The sequence below is a fragment of the Pezoporus flaviventris genome, unplaced genomic scaffold (genome assembly GCF_033815535.1).
Source record: "Pezoporus flaviventris isolate CSIRO_AGI_PZ_B2104156 unplaced genomic scaffold, CSIRO_AGI_Pfla_v1 ptg000036l, whole genome shotgun sequence".
Lineage (NCBI taxonomy): Eukaryota > Metazoa > Chordata > Aves > Psittaciformes > Psittacidae > Pezoporus > Pezoporus flaviventris.
In genome coordinates, this window is record NW_026892584.1 from 42,309,686 (window position 1) to 42,330,576 (window position 20,891).

The window sequence follows — 20,891 nt, forward strand, 5'->3', positions numbered from 1 at the left end:
GGGGAATGTATAAGGGCAGAGGAGGAATTTGCTTTTTGTGTTGCGGCTGCATTAGAATCTGTTGTATAGGTGTCCTCGGTCAGTCCTTGGTGCTAGGAGGACTGTCCCAAAAAGGACATGAGAGAATCCAGTTGATAGGTTGCATAGCTGCTCACAGAATACTCACAGGTTCAGTAACACTGATTTCTCCCCAAATGTGCCTTGCAAATTGCCTCTGCTGTTCCCAAGCTGGTAGTTAATGCTGACACAGGACATCACAGGCCACCTTGGGACTGCGTGGGTCTCCGCTTTTCCAGCTGGGAGAGCCAAGTTGTGTTTTAATGAGTGAGGACAGCAGCGGAATTTGGAGATCACTCCAGGAAAGTGTGGGAAAGGAGGCACCCTGGAACCATAAAACCTCTAAATTTAGTTGTAGCTTGAAATGGAAAATGTTGGTTATTTTGCCCTTGCAGAGGTCAGATGAATTTGGAGACCTGCAGCTCTGGTCTGCAGTGAGCCTCTCCACGTGGAGTTGGGACTGCCTGCCTCTGCTTTGCCCCTTGGCAGGGCTGGTGCCACACAGGGGGACATGCCATCTCCATCCCAAGGACTGCACAGCAGTCCTGTCCTTTTCTGGAGGCACAGCCTCTCCCAGCCAGCCTCAGCAGGCTTGGGAGGGACTAAGGCAGAGAAGCAGCAGCAGCTCTTGGGCAGCAGCAGAGCCTTTTTCCTCTCTCCAGATCAATGAATGACAATGGCATAATTTCTATTTATTTGTTTATAACTTTGTTGAGCAGGTCTGTTTGTGTCAGTGTAGCTAAAGGAATAACTTTGTTACCCTCCGCTCTGTCTTAAATTGCATTATTTTTAATAAGGCAGCTATCTCCATGCTGCTTCTGTTGTGCTGGTTTCCCCTATCTGGGAGCTGTCTACTCGTCCATCCTGCTTTTCTGTTAAGTCACTGCATGGCGTTTGCTGAAAGCAGTGAGCTAAGCATTAGTGTTATTTTCTGACAAAGGCCCCAGGTGATAACACAAGTTCCCATAGTACAAGGTAGCAGCTTTTTGTTGAATGATGTCTTTCTTCCCACAGCCTGAAAACAACCCAAGCCTTGGCAAATCAGCTCTTTGCACCACCTGGCCCAGATCAAGGTACTTCATCTAAATAAAAGGATGGTTACTGCTGCAAGAGTCTACTCTGAAGGCAGGTACAGCCCCTCATGTGATGGGGGTGCAGCCCAGGGGGACTGCAGGAGGAGAGGCAAAGCCACACAGCCTTCCCCGTGCCATTAGCTTTGTGCAGCCCCATCTCTTCCAGCTCCTTCCCTCCAATGCAGCAGGTCCCCTGAATGCATGGTGTGGCAGCAGGAGGTTCTGGGGTTCAGCTTTGGAGTTTTGCCCCCTTTGCTGCCCACAACTATGGACCCTGGGTGGCTGCCTCTGCTGTGTTAGTTGTGTGAGTAATCCTCCCTCACAACCCAGAAACAGCCACAATCTCCTCCTTTGTGTGTTTCTAGCTCAGAAAAGGCTGATTCATTCTCTGAAGCAGATTAATTACTTCTGTTGTTAAAAAATATCCTTTAGAGTTGGTCAGCTTAACTTTCGGCTGCCTGTTCAATGCAGTCAGACAAATGTGCTCTGAGCCAGGGCAAAAAAGTTTTCATAGAAAAAGAAACTGGATTGCAGTATTTACCTGGCACTTCAGCTGTGCGCTCTGCGATTTAGGAAGTATTTGTGACTTGTTCTTGACTTATACGACAGGTCGTGCAAATTCGAGCCCACCATGAAGGTGAACTGGGGAATAAATATTTTTATTCCCTGATAGGTTTTATAACTTGTTTCCCTTCTGCTTTACATCATGCTGATGTAGCACACATCTTCGCAAGTAGCTTGCATCCGAAGCCTGGCTGAGCTGCTCCATTTCTTCCCTGGGAGGCTGCTTTCCAGCCTGCTTGGCTCTGCTCACTTGTTTATGCACTGATGGTCTGTAGTTCCACATTTCAGAACAAGCTGTCTGATATTCATGAGTTATTTTGTATTTACCCAGTCCTGAGGCTTCTTTTACAAGCCTGGGGATAAATTCTGGGGTTTGTTATTTCCATTACTGGAAATGGACCGAACCTCCACAACCATTAGCAAGCCATAAGTATGGCCTCTATTTCCTAGAGGAAAGGTAAGAGAAAGGACTATCACAAAGCTAAATTGATTTACAAGCCTGTAATTCCCAAACCCCTATTCTGATTACAGTTCCAAGTATGTGTTGGTGAAAGCCATATGTGTGGAGATGAATCACTTATAAAATGATATCCTGGTATTAGTTGTATATTTATTTATCAGATAAATATAGTGATTTTAGTCTTGAAAATCAGTGACAGCCACATACTCAGCTGGCGTAAAGTGCTGCAGGTCTTTGGACTATGCAAACCTGAGAATATGACTGAAAAACTGATTTCTTTGCAAAGAAAAAAACAATATCAACTACTTGTTTCTAAAGTGACTTAAACTATTATACAGGAAAAACTAAAAGAGATCCAAGTATTGATATAAGAGATCCTGCATCTAAGTTAGACCTGTGTGTGGTAAGGTCACTCTAAGCATGAGAATTTCCCATCATAAACCTCCGTCTGGTGAGGCCATATTAAAATCCCTTCACTCAATATTAATTCCAATACTGAGTTAGAACTGGAAGGATCATATCTAGAAGGACAACTTTAGGTTCTCTTGAAACAGCTGGACCAACTACTGTAGCAAAGCGAAGGGTTAAGCCAGTCAATATTCTAGGATTACTGCGTTATAAAATAGGGACTTCAAACTTTTTCACCCAGCAGTAGAGAAAATAGTCCGAAGGCATCTTTGGAGATTAGTTTGGAAACCATGCTAAGCCACTTTTTTGCAAGAATTTCTTTAAACGGCTCAGATGCTTAACTTCTTGAATTAGCAGTTGAGCATGTTCTCTGGTCTAGTAACGTCCATATTCAGACAAGCTCACAGAAAAGTACCAAGCAGTATCCATGCCTGTTCTCCTTAATGTGTGCAACATGTACTTTTCCTGTGCCGTTAGGAATCTGGGCTATGGTCAGCCTTATCTGCGCAAAAATGCTCATGATGTTTGCTCTTGAGCTGTTTACCAGATGAGGCACCAGCAGCCATGATTCGTTAGCAGCTGAACGGAAAAGCTGATCTTGATAGGAGGGAGTTGTATTTGTAGCCTGTTTGGAGAACAGCTGGAAAAACACTGCTTCCTTATATACTGTTCTGGTGTTTCATAGCTTTTTTCAGCAGGGATGTCTGTAAATGTTAATATGGATCCTGGTAGCTCTTTGGCTTAGTGGTGCCTATAACCGTTTTCCCTGTGGACCTCCTGCCTCAAACTGTTTTTTTAGGGAAGAGCTATTCCCTGCCTGAAGATCTTCATACTTGAGCAAGTGAGGAGAGTTTGTGCCTGTGCTGGAGGAGTACAGCTAAACCTTGCACAAGACCTGGCTGCCTCCCTCCCACTGGGGCAGGGCTCAAAAGGTGTTTTTTTCTGTAATTACATCTCACCATTGCAGCCCCAGTGTGTGTGCAAGGGAGCAGAGTTCAGCTGCTTTGGCAGCCTTCATCCTGGCAGTTCCTAAGTGGTTCCCCTGAAGCCTTAGCATGGGTGTAATATAGGTGTGTAGAATAAATACGTTGAATAAATATCGGGCTCTTTACTCAGCCTGCATTTAGGAGCACATAAATCTTTTCGAAACCCATGCATAGGTCTGTGCCCTTTGCTCAGGGTAGAACTGCTGGTGCAGTTTGGCGTTTTGGCAGAAAATTTTGTCAACACCTGTCCAAAGCGCTGAGTTCCCTGCAGTTAATGGCTTAATCTTCCCAGTTGGAAGCACCCTCCCCAAAGCAGGATGTTTTTATTGTTGCAGAAGCTTCCTACCAAAGGAGCTGTGGAGAGAACATTTTGGATATTTAAAGCAGATCAACCCCATTAAATACAAAGCTCCCAGAAATACACACGTGCTGGCAGTAGCAGAGTCCTTTATTTTCATTATTGGAAGTATCCATCAGATAGACTACTTCAGAGAGCTTTTTTTTCCTTTTTTTTCTGATAGTGTCGTATAAAGTGAATGTATTCAGCAAAAAAGCAGTCTGAGAGCTGGTCTGTGACAAGAGAGCGGGAGGGTTGTCAGTCTCCAAGGAGCGTAGAGAAATTGAGTAAGCAGAAGAGCCAGCATCTTGCTGAGTTCCTGTCTTACTCTTGTGACTTCCTGAGGATGCTCAGTGTCTCCGCTTCCCAAGGAGGGAGCAAACCGCCTGCTTTCGCTGTGCTCTTCCAGTGCCTGGGAAGGTCGTTGCTGGCCTACCCTATCTGCTACCCAGCAGTTGTTCTGGTGTTTCCTGCTGTCCCTATGGCAAAGGCCAGACATCTTCTCTTCCTTGTGGGCAGGGGGAGGATTGGGCTCTTCTCCTAAATTTGTATGCCTTCACCAGGCCATATACCTTTTCAGTGCCCTTTCGGCACTTTCTTTGATACTTCTGGTTGCTTAACGCAGAGTTCAGTTCTCAGGTGAATAAAGGAACGTTGTTGTATTATTCAGATTTCTTTCCAGTACCCTAATTTTTCCCCTATTAATATGTTGTCTTCACTGGCTCCGTAGGAGCTGCAATACCCAACAAGCTAGTCACAGAGATGCAGAGGTGACTGTTTCGCCTGTAATTTTTGAATACTGGCTGTGCTGATGTTTAGTAATTTAGTAGCAGATGAAACAAGGTATTTTAGGCAGGATCAACTGAAAAAAGCCACCGCAGCAGACCTCTGGCTGGCATCTCTCCCTGCCAGCCAGAAATAAGCTGGGTGTCTCCTTTCCAAAATCCTTGACACAACTTATAAGAAAAGCCACTGGCACAGGAGCTGATTCTTCATGTAAATGTAGAGCAGTGAGAAGACACTGATTGCTGTAATTAGGAATAATCTAATTCCTGAGGGCAAATGGGGTGTATTTATTTCTGTTTAATTGGATTTTGTGGATCCGCCATGTGGGCAGGGGAGCCACCACGCTGCAATCCAGAGGCAGCAGAGTGATACTGGAGCCGTAGATGGTCTTGGGTCGTCTTTACCTAATGTGTGACTAAACTCTTAGTTCTTGATTTAATATGTCTGATTTTGACGTAATTGCTATTCAGAGGGCCACCAAATCATCTGCTAGAAAAATGGGGTAAAGCTGGGCTAATTTGCTGGGGGAAAACCATTATCCCTCTCTCTGAGCAATCTGAAAGCAAAGTTGGTGGAACAGAAGCTCAGACATGCAGAGATGGAGCCTCAATGATTCATGCCCTTACCATCCTACATCCTTGTGGTTTGGGGGCAAAGCATTGCTCCCCAGGACAGCACTCAGCTCTCCTGTAAAAAAAAGAGGAAGAAGGATGGCTGAACTGGGTGGGATGGACTCCCCACCGGCACCCCTCTCTAAGCACATCAGCATGGGGCTGCCGATGCTCCCTCAAGGGAAGGGGAGGCCATGGATGCTGAGGAAACCCTCACTCCTTAGTCAGTGCCCAAAGCATTCAGTCTGAGACACAACCCTATGCATAGACTCTCTCTGGTTGTGCCATGAAAAACAAATACCTTTGCTAGTGACAAGTTACAGACGGTTGGGTTGATGGACCTCAGCAGGGTGCAGAAGCATCTCTCTGTCAGTGAGTTAGCCTCACATAGGCTGGCGTTAGAGCCTGGTGAGGGCACAGACAACTGCCTGCAGCAGCCAGGCACGGCTCCAAGCCCCTGGAAGCAACACAAGTGATGCACAACCTGGGAGCAGAAGCTGGGATCCAAACCCCCTCATTTTTCTCAGCTACTGCCCATTGCTGCTGCTATTTATGTGCCATGGGACCCACAGAGGTACACTGAAGCCTTAGAGCTGTTTTTTCTGCTTTTTTAGCCAGATTTGTCTGCTTCTGCTTATTTTTTATGGGAGGGATGGTGCAGCCTTTCTAAGAACACAGACATTTCTGGCATATCTCACACGTCCAGGCTTCAGATGAAGCTTGATGGAAGCTGATAGCCCTTTAAATTTCTTCCATGGTTGCAAGAACAGAAATTTGCAACATCAACAATCCTTTCTTTTCAGGATATTTTTTTTTTCTCTTAACATTTTATATTCTCCCTAAAACCTGTTGTGAGCCCCATCCTGCTCCCAAGAGCCACATTAGGGGCTAATCGCTTGAGGACTTGGGGATTATACTTTAGGAGGGCATGTAATGTGAAGTGACATTCATTTTCTGTTGCAAAACCTGTCATGAATTAATGTTTGGTTTGGACTGCATAAACATGCCCTCAGAGTGCTTCCTAAGGCGGAATGGGGATCTGTGCAGGATCATTTCCCTGGATATTGAATTGTTGTGGTGAAACTGCCTTAACTAGAAAGCACAAGGGCAATTGTCTCTTAAAGACTAACTGAAGGACAGACTAATTAGTGTATTTCTAATATTGGTGGAGATGCACTTTTGTGTACACAAGGGCCAAGTTTCCCCACTACAAGCAGGAAGACTCTTGCTGTGGGCTCCAACTTTGAATCTAGGGGGTTCAGTTCAGGATAGAGACCACACAGGATGAGAAAAAAGCAGCATTTGAAGCTTAATTGCCACCCTGAGCCAGGCAGGAGGTCTCTGCTAAAATGGGCCATGTTGAAGTATTCACAATTTAATAATAACTGGCTTTCAGTTAACACCTCCTGAGAGGCTGAATGGATGCATTTTACAGCTGTGGCTTACAAACTTGTTTCCACGTGAAATCTTGACCATAATGGCACAGAGAAGTTTTCTGTTACAAAAAGCTCTGAAAATTTTCAGAGCCTGCTCAGCCCACAAAAGCTGGGCTGGTCTGAAGCTCAGTGGGACCTTAGGGGTGCCATGATGAGAGCAGGATTCCCATCATCGAGCCCCTGCGCAGGGGAACACTGCCTGAGCCTCCAACCTTTGCCCTGCTATGCCTCTCCTAGCTGCTAATCCTGGATTGGGCTGCCTCGGGTTGGATATCCTCATAATTTTAAGCTGTCCTGCCTCTCTCAGGGTTTCAAACATCTTGCAGTGTTTGTTTAAGGCCCAGTGCCACAAAGCTGTAAAGCCCCCACGCAGCTGATGCAAGGTGAAGGGGCTGCCCCCACGGCCTGCCTCTCTCAGACTCTCCATCCCACCCAGCCCGGCCATCCTTGTCCTGGGGTTTTTTTAATTTTTTCCCCCCTTCCTTTCACCAGATCATTTCCCTGCTTTGATCATTTCCTTGCTCTGAGTCACCCCATGCCTGGACTGCTTTCTCATGCTGGCGGGTGGAGCTGTGGTGGGGTGCAAGCCTACCTCCTCCCCAGCCCACGGGGAAGTGTCACCCTCCCAGCTGCCAGTGCAGTGAATGGAGAGGGTGACAAGTTACATGCAAATGCATTCCCTGGAGGCTACAGAAAAATGACTTCCTTGCACCTTTCCAAAGACTGGTATTTACATGCTATTAGACGCTGACATCCTGTTGAACTTTCTTAGAGCCTGTGATTTGCAGACATGCTCGTGTGGGGATTTAGACTGCTGACTGAAGGTTGCTTGGCAGAGAAGAAAATGAGCTGGTCAGTGAAGTGAAGGCTCACACAACCAGTCAAGAGGATCCTTCCGTGTAAGAGAGACAAGGAAATAATTTGGCTTCAGCTCTGAGGTATGAATTATTCTCTCTGCCCATTTTCTCTCTCCACTTGGCATCCTGTGGAGGTGTTTAAAATTAACCCCCCAAAAGGCAATAAAAGGGTTTTGGCTCTCCTCTGTTTGTGTGACAGCTTCCTACTGAGTGGCAGCTGCGGGAGTCTTAGTTACTGCCAGACTGTCCATGTTGCTGGGTTTCTGCTTCTCACTTGACCCCCAAATCATCATAATAAATTACATCCCAAAATGCTGAATGATGCTAGGATCACTGGCAGGTGGAGGTGCTTCTGGCCAGGTCTCCCAGTGGCAGTGGCCATTTCCCAAGCAAAGGTCTGACAGCTGCACCAACCTGATTTAAACCTGGCTTACCAGGTTAAAGTAAATTGGATATTGAGTGTCTTTAGAGTGTGTTACTGTTGTAACAAAGAGTGGGTTTAAACCCATTTAAAGCTAAGCTAATACAACCGTTAAGTATAAATAAGTGTTTAGATGCCACTGAAGGTCCTAACATAAACATCCTTAAGCATCTCACTTGAGCTTGATTTGTATGTGGTACTGATAGCAGCCTGATTATTTATTTACTTGTTTATTTATTGGTGAGGAAGAAGGCACTAGTGATGATTTTTACTGGTGTGGTTAATCCTGGTGTAACCCCATCACTACTAATGTATATTGAATGGACATATTTACCCCTTGTGCAAGACATCACGTGGTATTGTAGGTTGTGTTTACCCAGGGGAGAGAAGCTGTGCTTGCACACATAATTCCAGTAGTGGTGAATGGCAATGAATCAGGACAAGGTGGTTTTCCTTTCTTTGTAATGAGCTATACTGGCAAAATACATATATATTTATGCCAGTATTGCCACAGTCCTTTTTGTCTAAGCACTGAAATCCTTTCCTGGGAGTTCATTTCCGGAAGAAGCCACTGTCAGCCCCATGCCAGCCCCAGGCAGTGTGTGAATGGCACAAATCCTTCCTGCCAGCCACAGAAGCCCGAATGTCTGTGCTCCTGCATTTGCTAAAGGCAAAACTCCCTGTAACAGTGCAGCGCCTCTGAGGACAAAGCCAACCTAGGCTGCTTTGGGAGCTCCTTTTTGCCTTATACATAGGCTGTGCCAAAGTAAAACACACTGTGCTGGAGAATTCATTTCCTTCAGTAATGTGGAGCAAGACTGGGCACTCATTCCAAGACCATTTCGTTTTTTTAAGCATTTATCACTCATTCTGGCCTCTGATACAGGTGAGGATCAAGAATACATAGATCTGAAGATCACTGAGTCTATTGGCTATGGCAGAAGAAAGGATGGAGCAGTGGCTGGTTTGCATGCTGAGATCTGTTGGGCAAAGCATGCCTTTTGTTTGCAAGCCTCAGTTTCCTATAGTGCTGTTACTGTCAGCTGCCCTAGGAGACTCATTACACTGACGGTTCCTACTGATGCTGGTGGGCCCACACCAAGGGGTCAGGTTGGTTTCTAAACCAGAGATTTGTGGTGTTGCTGCCTGTCCCTGCTTCTTTCAGTACTTGGGAGGATGATTTCATTAGCCTGTATGTGCGCGAGCAGTTCAGACACTACATGGGTAAACACAACAGTACAAGTGAAAGCAAGAGGAGAGAAGGAAGAAACCCATCATGCTTCTGGCAGTAGTTTTGGAAAGCACAAAGCCAGGATGTTGTTTCTTTTTAGTGACTGTCTGACATGTTGCAAAATGCAAAGACTTAGCATATTCCTAGCAGCAGAGTGAAAACTGGAACTACCCAGAAGCAAAACCTATCATTAGCAGTCAGACAGGCAGAACGGGCTCCCGAGCGTCAGGAACAGGCGCAGAAGGAAGGAGGGACTGAGCAGAGAAAAAGAGCTTCCTTGGCACCAGCTGCTAGGGCAGCCCTAGGGCAGGGTCCTTTCAGACTTCCTCAAAGGGCAGCAAGGAGCTGCTATTTCCTCTCACCCCTGCCCATCCTGCAGCAAGGGCAGCAGGTCTGCTCCCAAAAAATCAGAATGGTTTTGAGCTGTAATTTTTCTCCCTTTTGTTTTCACTCAATTGCACTTAGCTGCCCTGAGAAATCTCTTTTTACAAGTCCTCCTGGGTCCTTGCTGTGATCCGTGTCATCCTGGAGGCATGTAATAATTTCAGCTGAAAGCTGTGCTGTGCAAATCTCTTCTCCACAGCTTCACAGGATGGAGAAAGTATTGATGTGCCCTGATTTACCTCCCACAGATGTCATCTCCCTAGGAGCTGACTTGAAGGACAGAAGGGCACAGAAAACTGATTCTGGGAAGCACCCGATTCAGAAAGAATGGAGGAAATTTTATGAACTGGTTTGTGTGAATGCAGGGAACATCACAGCTTTGCAAAGCCAGTGATCCAAAAAGTTAGCACCGTGAACTGCAATGTTGCTGTGGCTGGTTGCAGGAGGACAAGTCTTATGATGCCTTTATGTTTCCCACAGGAATCTCTTCAAAGTTTTTTTGCATTGATGCTTTAGTTGTCATTCCCCATCAGGACTAACTGACCTTTGAGGGTGAGAAGCAAGATGAGGAGAGGGTTGCATTTATCACAGTGAATGTCGTGGCTGTTGGTGTCCCCACAGCAGGAAGCACAGAGGCACCATCAGGCTGTGCCCTAGGGAGCAGCACCCAGCACCCAGTCCCGATGCCAAGTGTTTAGCTGTGAAGAACAGGCTGTGGGTGCTGCAGGCATGGCTAGCTGCAGAGGCTGGGGGCATTGCTTCCACCATCACATCCTCTTCTGTGTCCTGGGCAGCAAAAAACAAAGCTCCCCATGCCCCTCTAATGGCACAAGGCAAGATGTATTCAGCCTTTTAAATCTAGCATCTTGTCTCTTTTTGTCAGGGGACTTTCCTTCCCTCAGCCAGCATAGTCTAAATGGCCTCTGTGAGACAGCAGACAGATGCGTTCCATTTTCAGCCCTTATCTGTCTCACTCTGCTGAGATCATTTACCTGCTAATAAGTTCCTGTGGTCAGAGATAAAAAGTGAAACTACCAGCCCTTTAAAGATGTATCTGAGTGGCTTTGCAGCACTGTGCTTAATGGGAAGAATGGAAAGATGTTGCATTCATAATGTATCACTCATATCTATGTTTGTAAACAGACTTATCACACCATCTGCAGAATCATACTGCAGTCTCCTCCATATTTATTTCCTTTCCATTTATATAGTACAGCTCCTATTTATTTTGTTTCCTTTTTTATGATTAAATACATTAGCTGTCTTTTTTTCTTCCCTACAAAAAGAGTACACTGTCTGTGGGAAAGAATATTTAATCAATCCAATTTGTTCAGCTTAGCACATAAAAATACAAGCCGGTACTGTTTGGAGAAGTACCTGCCTTGGTTTCCTATCTCTTAACATCTGTACAGAGCAGGTGGGAGGGAAAGGATAATTCAGAACAATCTGCTGGTAAACAGGATGCTTCATCAGTATTTCCTGTCTCGTGTTGCACTTGGTTGTGCTTGATTTTCAGAAATCAGTTGAGCCTAAGTTCAGTAATGCTGTTTTATTGTCTTTGATATATAATGAAGTATTTGCAAAACTGGGAGCAAAAAGCCAGCCTGTTTTGTTATCTGTTTTGATAAGAAACATTTCAATATATACAAGTAAAAATAGTGATTTGCTGAGTATAAAAACAAGTCACCCTGAGAGACAGGGAGGTTGTGGCTGATAGGAACTTCTGCAGCCCCTTGGGTAGACAGCACAAGCTCTGGCATGATCCAGGAGGACATCCTCCTCCAGCAGCTACACTGGCAGTCTTTCTCACCAGTAGGACCACAAGACTCTGCTGTGAACACACAGGACCCAAAACCAGATTTTCTGCTTGATGCATGCTTTCACTTTGTGGAGAGGAAAGAGTCTGGGTTACAGCAGAGCCAGTAGAAGGATGAGTCCCACCCAGTAAGCCAGGGCTTGGCCCCAGTGCCAGGGCTTGGGTTTGTGCCCATCCCTGTGCAGAAGGAAAAAATACAGGACAGCTGATTCATCCTCCCAGCAGAAGGCTGAAGGATGTTGGATTATTGTGAAAGGCACTGGAGAATGGGCCTGGGCAGGATGAGCTGCACTTCATCCAGATCAGATGGTCCTCAACACTGCCCCATGCTGAAGGTCTGGGCTTGACCCCAGGAGTTGGAAGAGGACTGCTGGGTTCCATGCACAGAATGGGGTGGGATCTGACCACAGCTCCTTAAGAGTGTCTCTCCAGCCCCACAGCTGTGAATTAGCTGTGGTGAAAGATGTAGGACCTTGCCCCATCACCAGGGCTGTGACCTTGGGGCAGGATAGTTTCGCTTTTCTCCCTCTGGAGAGGGAGAATTTCTCTTCTCCTTTGCACTGAGGCTAACCTAAATTCCTGGTCTGCAGTACAAAGGAGTGACTGGGGGTGACTAACTCCAACAAGAATTTCAGCAAGAGTGAGTAAGGGCTCTGGCCTGCACATAGTGATGACAAATCTTAGAAACTCAAGCCTGTACTTTGGCAGGAGGGTTTGTTGTTTGGGTTTTGGGTTTGGTTTGTTTTTTTTTCATATGGTGCTTTTTATTACCACTGTGTTCTTAGATAATATGTTTGCAACTTCATGTTTCTCGATTATGACCATCATTTTTTTCCAGATAGCAGAACAGTGAACAACTGGGCACTTGGCAGCTGTTTCCCCATTAAAACAAAGGGAAACTCTGCAAGAGGGTTTCTTCAGAGCTCTCTAAAAGGATTTGCTGTGACTGTATTCCACTAATTCCATCACCCCTCTGACCCTTACTCAACACGGGTGCTGTGAGTTGTGAGCTGAATGCCACTGCCAGAGAGTTCCACCACTGCCTTTTCCCAGGGGAAATGTTCAAGCTCTCTGAAATACCCTGTCCTGTCCCACTTTGCATCTTTCCAAGAGACATGTTTAGGCCTGTAATATGATGCGTATCTCAAATGAGCAAACTTTTTAGCTGTATATTTGCCAAGGGGTGACTGCCAAAATAAGGCTTTTGGTAAACCAGAAGCCATGATGCTCTACTGCAACAAAGCAGCCAAGACCTTTCTCAACAGTGCAGTCCCCAGGAAATGTCAGAAGGCAAGCTTTAAAAAAAACAGTTATTTCCAACTTGGTCCATCCATTATTTCCAAATGGTCCATCCTTTATCTTGGCTTTCTGGCAAATGAAACCTCTCAGAGATTTCTTGGGTTTTTTTCCCATTTCTTTCTGTACATGCTGCAGGGGTAGAAACCTATTGCACTTGAGCTGGTAAGGGAAAGCAAGACTCTCCTATAATCCCTTAAATCCCCAAGTGCTGGGCTTTGGGGGCCAATTGGCCTCCAGTTTATTTTGATCCCTGTGCATGCTCACCAGCCCAGGGAAGCTAATGACCCTGTGGTGTGGCAGGGAGGAGAAGGTAGTGTTAGTGGCTGGTTTTGGGTTGAGCAGGTTTATCCTCTCCTTTTGTGGTACAAACTGACCTTTCTGGGAGCAATTCAGCTTCAAAACGATTGCATTCAGCTTTGAAAAGGACTTGCATTGTATAACTTAATCACCATGGGCCTTAGAAGTAATAATCCTGCCTAAAACCATAAAATTTGGTACCAAAAGTTAATTAGACTTGGCTTTGCTATTTCTCTGTGTTGAATCAGCTCCTCACCCCCCTTGCTGCTAGCAGCATCCTGAGATAGGCCATGTCCTCCATGGAGATGGGCTTTGAAGAGATGGTACCCATTTCCAAAAAGACACACTGCTGTTTTCATAGCCTCTTGCTGCTGTCCCTTCACATGCAACCAGTTGTGCTCTCACATTATCATGCGCATTTGCTATTGCAGCACACAGGAAGAGGTTGAGTGCTATAAAACTAACCTCCATCAGTCAAAAGACATAAAAGCAAAAAATAACAGGGTAATCAGATGCTCTTATGAGCAGGATATGCTCAAAATTACTTCTCCATCTCATTGCAAATGCTTAGAAACTGCATGGCCTCTCCAGCACAGTGAGACTTTGAAGTGGTTTAATAGGCATAAGAAGTTCAAAGCTGATAAAGCCACTTCCAACCTTATCCTTTTGCTTGATGTAAATTGGCTACTTTTAGAACTGTATTTGCTGGCTTACATGTACTAAGAGTCTCTCTACAGAGTTTTCAGGGCCTGAATGTAATGTATGTGGTTAAGGAAGGGATATATTGAATTTCTTTGGGGAAGGACAGATTCTAGTGTGGGCCGTAAATGCTGGAGAGCTGGGGACCTGCTGCAGTTGAGCTTTACATCCCAATCTCTAGGAGAAAAACGCTGTCTGCTGAAGGCTTGTTGGTCGGTCAAGACAAACTTCTTACTTTGTCTTTTCTTCTTCTTTCAGGACAAACTGTTCACTATGTCAATCAAAAAGGAAGGTGCCCACAAGAAGTGGGCTGCCCTGAAGGAGAAACTCGGACCCCAGGAGACTGACCAGTCAGAGGCCAACCTGGAAAATGCAGAGCCAGAGCTGTGCATCCGTCTCCTGCAAATGCCATCAGTGGTGAACTACTCTGGGCTGAAGAAGCGCCTGGAGAACAGTGACGATAGCTGGATGGTCCAGTTCCTGGAGCTGTGTGGGCTGGACCTCCTTCTGGAGGCCCTGGACAGGCTGTCTGGGAGAGGAGTGGCCAGGATTTCTGATGCCTTGCTTCAGCTCACCTGCATTAGCTGTGTGCGAGCGGTTATGAACTCCCAGAGAGGCATCGAATACATTGTGAGCAACGAGGGCTATGTCAGAAAACTCTTTCAAGGTGAGAAGGCACCTTCCTCCTTCATCCGTCATATGCAGCATGCGGCAGACTTTCCTGTTCCTTATTCTCCTGCCCTGCAGCAGGCTTCTTGGAAATTGTTGGTTGCAACTGATTAAAGACATTGTTTTCTTCTTTAGAATAATACTGCTTTGAAATCATGCTGCCTTTGCTATGCAATGCGATTTCCACACAATATCTTCATAGTTTACTGAGAAACCAGGGATAAACCCAGACTTAGCTTATGTGGGCATGAGAAGTCCTCAACCCTGCAGTTGTCAGCAGACATTTGCTGTTTAGTCTTTGCCCAAGGGCAAAGGAAGAGGAATTGAAAGGGCTTAACGACTTGTAGCCTGTAAAGATAAGGAAAGGTGGCATGGTTTAGACTCAGAAAAGTCCATTCTCTGTGCTGCTCAGTCTGTTCCATCTAGAAAGTGGGTAGCTAATGCCGCTTACTTTCTGCTGCCATTTAGTTGGTTCGTCATTAGGTATGAAACTCATCAGGGCATCTCCTAGGAGTTACTGTATAGCACTTAATAATGGTGCTGCTGGGAGGATAACTTCTGTGCTGCTCCACAGAGCTGAGATCACAGCTGTGCCCAGAAACCCTTATTAATAGCTCTTCAAAATGCATTTAGTCTGAAAGCTGGCTTGTTCCCCTCCTCAGTTTTGAAGTCTTTTTCCTCTCCACCTTGCATTTTCTTAACCCATGTGAAATTCAGAGCTGTATTTTTGTGCTGTGGAAACAGGGAGGCAACCTGGGCTTTTCAGTGGTTGAGCTTCTTTGGGCATTAATAAAAAATATAAGATGGTCTCATCCACCCCCTTCTAGCTCTAAGGGCTGACAGAGAAAGAGAAGTGGGAAAAGGGGAATTCATGGGGCCTGGTTAGAACAATTGGCCTACTTGATATGCACATTGGGTGTCTCTGCACTAAAAATAAGGCTCATTAGTTGATGAAAATGATTCATCTGCTGTTCTGGAAAGTACACATATGTGAAAATGGGAAATGAGATGTGTGACTGTGGGTGCTGAAATCTTGGCTGCTGTTGCAGCATGCCCCTGGTACATGGAATCGATGCAAGCTGCAGCAAAATGCCAGTAGGGTGCCTGTAGCGTTTACTGTTCACACTAGAAATTAACATCACGTAATGCTATTGGGATGGGATATCTATGCATTGGGATATTTCTCTTCCCATCTTCCATGTAGTGGCTCCACTTCTTGAGTCCTTTTTCTACCACTGATCATGACCCATGTAGCAAAAGACACTGATATTCAGAACATTAATGTCGTTCTAAATTCTTTTTTGTTTTGTTTTTCCTCCAGCACTTGACACAACTAATGTCATGGTCAAAAAGCAAATATTTGAGCTCCTGGCTGCACTGTGCATTTACTCATCTGATGGCCACGCTTTGGCTTTGGATGCCTTGGACCATTACAAGGCAAGTGTTGGGCTGTAGCAGGAGGTATGGCTCTGGTCTTATCCATGCAGGTAGATCCATGTACCACAAAATAGGGCTGAGAGTTAAGGTAATTTTGCATCATTTCAATAAGAGAGGCAGGGATTTATGGGGTGATAACGATAGGAAATTTGGCCTGCTCAGCATAAACCTGTGGCACTGTGACTTGTCTGGACAGACAGCTGCCAACCACAAGGTCATTTCTGGCAGGAAAAGCACAACCCAATTAGCAAAAAAGATGTTGCCACATCTATGAGTTTCACTGGCCACAAGCTCTGATAGGTGCCTCAGTTATCAGAAAGCATGGAGATCCAAGAGGAGTTTCACTGACTTTCTCTGCCAACCAGACCCTGCTTCATAATGGAGGAGTGCTGTTTTCACCTATTTTCCTGTCTTGTGCACAGTGGGGTAAACTGAGAGGTTTTTAAGAGGTTTTAATTCCATTTGACAGCCTGCACCAAAGTGGTATTCATTTCTGAACTGTCTGAATAGAAATATCACTTGTGTTATTAACAGAGTGTGAAGAACCAGCAATATCGATTCAGCATTATAATGAACGAGCTCTCCAACTCAGATAACGTGCCGTACATGGTTACACTGCTGAGTGCTATCAATGCCATCATACTGGGGAAAGAAGAGCTAAGAACAAGGACACAAATCAGAAATGAGTTCATTGGTAAAGATGTTTGTTGCATTTAACTTTCTCTGGAGAAAATCAGTTGCCAGGTGTTTTTTGTTTTTTTTTTTTGGATGTATCCATAAGGTGACTAAAGAGGGCTGGGAGCAAAACTGCAAATATTAAAGGCATTTTCCTTTTTTTTAAATTCTGTTACCTTCAGTAACTTTTATGTAACCAGACTTTTTTAACTTTGCTGCTTTCTCATAGCTTTGATCTTTTCTGGAATTCCAGCAGGACTGTGTCACTTTTCAATACATTTCTATAGCCAGCCATCTTATGTAGCCACATTTGCATATGTTGCAACTCCTCGTAAGAGTAAATAAGGTTTCTTCACCCTGTGTCTACTCAGTTTAGCCACAGAAGCTGCCCTGTGGTACAGAAATACTTTCCAACTGCTTGAATATTGGGATCCTAGGTACCTTTGTTAGGACTTACCTCACGTGATACACCCATGTGAGCTGGTGAGCCTGAGCTTCATTTCTCTCTGTTGATAGGAAGGGGCATTTGACCACACTGTCCATCTGACTGATTTTAGATGTCTAGTTTGTAATGAGGTAGCTCATGCCCCAGAATTGCCTGTGTCCCTCAGTAACTCCAGGGGGATGCTGCAGTGGTTCACACAGCTGCAGACGTGTGTACCGTGGGTCTCTTCATTTACCAAATCACCCTACCTACTTTGTGTGATCCATCTGAAGATATTTTCACATTTTCTCTCTGCAAAAAGTGTTTCTGAACATAACATTATGTAAAAATCAAAACAGATCAATACCAAGTAGGTCATAATGCCAACATACCTACTTTTTTTGTTCTCCCAGGTCTTCAGCTGTTGGATATTTTAGACAAGCTAAGGTAAGGATCACTGTTTAAATTTTCTTTTATAAGTGAGATTCATAGTAACTTAAGGTGTGGAAACTTAATACTTATCTCCTTTCAGCTGTGTGAAGTCAAGTGTACCTGGGTGGAGGGGACTACACTTGTATTCCCCCATTACATGGGAACTGGAGGCACTAGGCCAGTGTTAAGATGCTCTTGCCAACTGCAGTGTCACAGGGACAGCTGTTGGTGCAGATGGCACTGACAGCGTCTCTGGGCACAATGGAGCAAGGCTCAGCAACATCCTTGTTGAGGCTGTGTTTCAGACTGAACCTGAAGTGATGCTGAGAGCTCAATGAGTGGCTTGCTACATTCAAACCCTTTCACTGCTGGTGTTCTCCCAGAAGCATCCAACTAAAGCAGTTTACTAATGCATATCTGACATAACTTCTTTGCAGTGTCTTAATTTTAAAATAATGTTCTGTCAGAAACACCCATGGTAAATCCTAGAATGCGTTATATGTGAGTTGCAGTTATCCATATAACTGGAATTGTTCCATCCAACCCCACAAAAATTAGGGAAGAGAAGATTTTTCAGTAGTGCCAGTTAGCAAGCATAGAGTTCCATCTCTGAGTTGTCTCAAGAGTTCTGAAAAAGTTAGCTTTAGAATGGCTGGAGTTTTGTCAATCCAATTTTGAGTAACAGAGAGGGAAGTTTTTTTTCAAACAGAAATGTCACTGGAATATTCTTAATTTGCCTTGACATTAAAAAAATATATAAATAAATAAAGGTGGCCCAGTTACAAAAAACGTGGAAATGCCACTTCTGTTACAGCTCCAAGGAGAAGTCTATACAAAGCATACACAGGGCCAGGTTATGCCATGAAAAGTCCCATTAATTTGTATGCGTTAACTCTAGAAAGAGGTACATTCCGTTCAAGAAAGGATGCTCGGATGAAATTTGGTCCTTTATAAATAAGGTGCAGTTGGTTACTTTCAACACTGACTGTCTGAGTCTGAGAGGCAAAGAGATAAAAGCCATGTAAACAAAAATAATAATCTGAAAATCAGTGAAGGGCTCTCCAGTGAAAATGAATGCTGTAATATTGCAGAGACATAGAGGAGGAGGATCTGCTTATCCAGTGTGATACATTTGAGGAGTTCAAAATAGAAGATGATGAGGAATTATTAAAGATATGTGATGGGATAAACATGAACGATCATCATGAGGTCTTTTCATCTCTCTTCAATAAAGTAAGTAGGCCCTCAGGTGGGGTGAAAAGTCATGCAATGACAAAGTTAACACACTTTGCTTGGACCCAGCCTAGCTGTAATAGAAAGCTGCCCTATTTTCCAGGTGAGCCGCTCTCCGGTGTCCGTCCAACTACTGTCCATCCTCCAGAGCCTGCTGCACTTAGAACCATCTCATCGCTCCAGCCTCCTGCTGTGGGAGTCCTTGGATGCAGTAGTGAACAGAGCCCTTTTGCTTGCAAATGACAGTAAGAATGACATATCCATCCAGCCTTCCAGCCTCACGCTGTCCTCTTGTTTTCCCTTGTCCTACCCACTACCCAACAAAGTCCTTCCCAAATGTATAAGAAATAATCTATGGGACTTGTTAAGAGCTGAAGGTGGGACAAAGCTACATCTCCTGCGCAGAGTCAAGTCTCAATGCAAAGCCCCAGCCATGCGGATGACAGTGAAAGCTGGCCGCATTTAGCCGTGGGCTCAGGATTCATAGTCTTGCTTTGATGGTTAAGCCCTGAGCTTTGGGTTGTGGGAGTCAGTGGGAATCTGTCCTTGTTGGCATCCTGCTGCTACTGCTGGGCAGTGTTGCTGGCAGTCATGCTCAAAAAAGTTGGTCAGAACCATGGGAAATTGCCTGGAAGCTAGAAGTGCAGTTATGTAAAGTGACAGCAGGCAGTGGTCTCTGTGGCTTCAGATCTGCTCCTTGGTGAGGGTTGAATAGCATGAACCAACCTTTGGGCTTCATCCCCTTCTCTGACCTCTGACTCATTTCTCTAGTCCAGGGGAACACAGTTGAAGAAGTTATCGAGAGGCTGCTGTCTATCAAGAAACATCCAAACAAGCAAAAGCGAGCTGAAAACCGGTTGTCTGGGAATGTGAATGAAGACCTCCAGGCTGAGATAGAACCATGTGCACATGCAGCTCAGAGTCCAGCAGGATCTTCAAACCCCTCCAAGGCATCAGCAACTCCCTCAGGGCCACCTCTCAACGAAAAGAACTCATGTTCCCAGCTCACAGCCTGCTCTGCTTTGCCAGAGACATCTAACCCTTCACCCAATGCTGCTCTGGCACCACCGTCACCACCACCTCTACACCCAGCCTCTGGCATAGCTGCTGTGACCCCCACATCCCCCATGATGAATGCAACTACAGTCCCTCCACTCCCTGACTTGTCTCCCCCTGCACCCCCATTGCCCGGCATGGGGGGCATCCCTCCCCCTGCACCCCCATTGCCCGGCACGGGGGGCATCCCTCCCCCTCTACCCCCATTGCCTGGCACGGGGGGCATCCCTCCCCCTCCACCCCCATTGCCTGGCATCCCTCCCCCTCCACCCCTATTGCCCGGCATGGGAGGCATCCCTCCCCCTCCACCCCCATTGCCTGGCATGGGGGGCATGCCTCCTCCTCCACCCCCATTGCCTGGCACGGGGGGCATCCCTCCCCCTCCACCCCTATTGCCCGGCATGGGAGGCATCCCTCCCCCTCCACCCCCATTGCCTGGCATGGGGGGCATGCCTCCTCCTCCACCCCCATTGCCCGGCATGGGGGGCATCCCTCCACCTCCACCCCTATTGCCCGGCATGGGGGGCATCCCTCCCCCTCCACCCCCATTGCCTGGCATGGGGGGCATGCCTCCTCCTCCACCCCCATTGCCCAGCATGGCAGGAGAGCATATAGAAGCTGTGGTGGCCACCCAGTTCAGCTGCCCTCTTGGCTTGGGCAGGCCTCCGCGCAAGACAGTGAAGACGCCAACACTGAGAATGAAGAAACTGAACTGGCAGAAGCTGCCCTCCAATGTGGTGAGAGGTGGGTGCTTCTGGCACAGTCACTGCTGCTTTGAAGGTGACCCAGGGAAAAAACACTGTCTTTGAGTTTGTCAAATGTGGTTGACTCCACTTGGATACAGAACTTCCCTGATTTCCATTACATCTAACCTGCAGAGCTTAAGTAACTAATAGTAGCACAAAACTACTGATAAAATAACCATTCCAACTAAATCAGTAGTTTATAATAGCTGGTTTATAGCTGAAATACTTTGAAATTAGAAGCAGGGGGAGGGATGGGAACATTCCCCAAATCCACCATGACATGCCTTAGGCTTGTGTTCTCAACAGCCTCTGATCTGGGCTCCCCAGACCTTCGTTCCCTAGTTCATGTATAGTTGTATCTGGGTATATTAAAGTCATGAGTAAGAGTACAGGTAAGGATCACATCACAGTTCAAGAAAGACACTGAAAGAACTGGAGATTTGTGAGAATCCCTGACTTGTGTCTTGATTTTTGGGTTACATTTCCCTCTCCTAATG

General features: G+C 45.8%; 1 protein-coding gene across 1 annotated transcript; it reads left to right on the forward strand.

The window, feature by feature from the left end:
• The first annotated feature begins 7,268 nt into the window (after positions 1–7,268).
• INF2 (inverted formin 2) lies at positions 7,269–17,378 on the forward strand. Its single transcript, XM_061464143.1, has 5 exons — positions 7,269–7,656; positions 13,981–14,389; positions 15,713–15,828; positions 16,363–16,522; positions 17,341–17,378. The coding sequence occupies exons 2-5, from the start codon at positions 13,996–13,998 to the stop codon at positions 17,376–17,378; spliced, it is 708 nt and encodes a 235-aa protein (XP_061320127.1). The 5' UTR covers positions 7,269–7,656; positions 13,981–13,995.
• The last annotated feature ends 3,513 nt before the right edge of the window (positions 17,379–20,891 follow it).

Coding starts and splice junctions, on each gene's coding strand:
- INF2 (XM_061464143.1), top strand. CDS start 13,996: ATGTCAATCAAAAAGGAAGGTGCCCACAAGAAGTGGGCTGCCCTGAAG. Junction 14,390..15,712: donor TGTCAGAAAACTCTTTCAAG/GTGAGAAGGCAC, acceptor TTTTTCCTCCAG/CACTTGACACAACTAATGTC. Junction 16,523..17,340: donor AATCAGAAATGAGTTCATTG/GTAAAGATGTTT, acceptor TTGTTCTCCCAG/GTCTTCAGCTGTTGGATATT.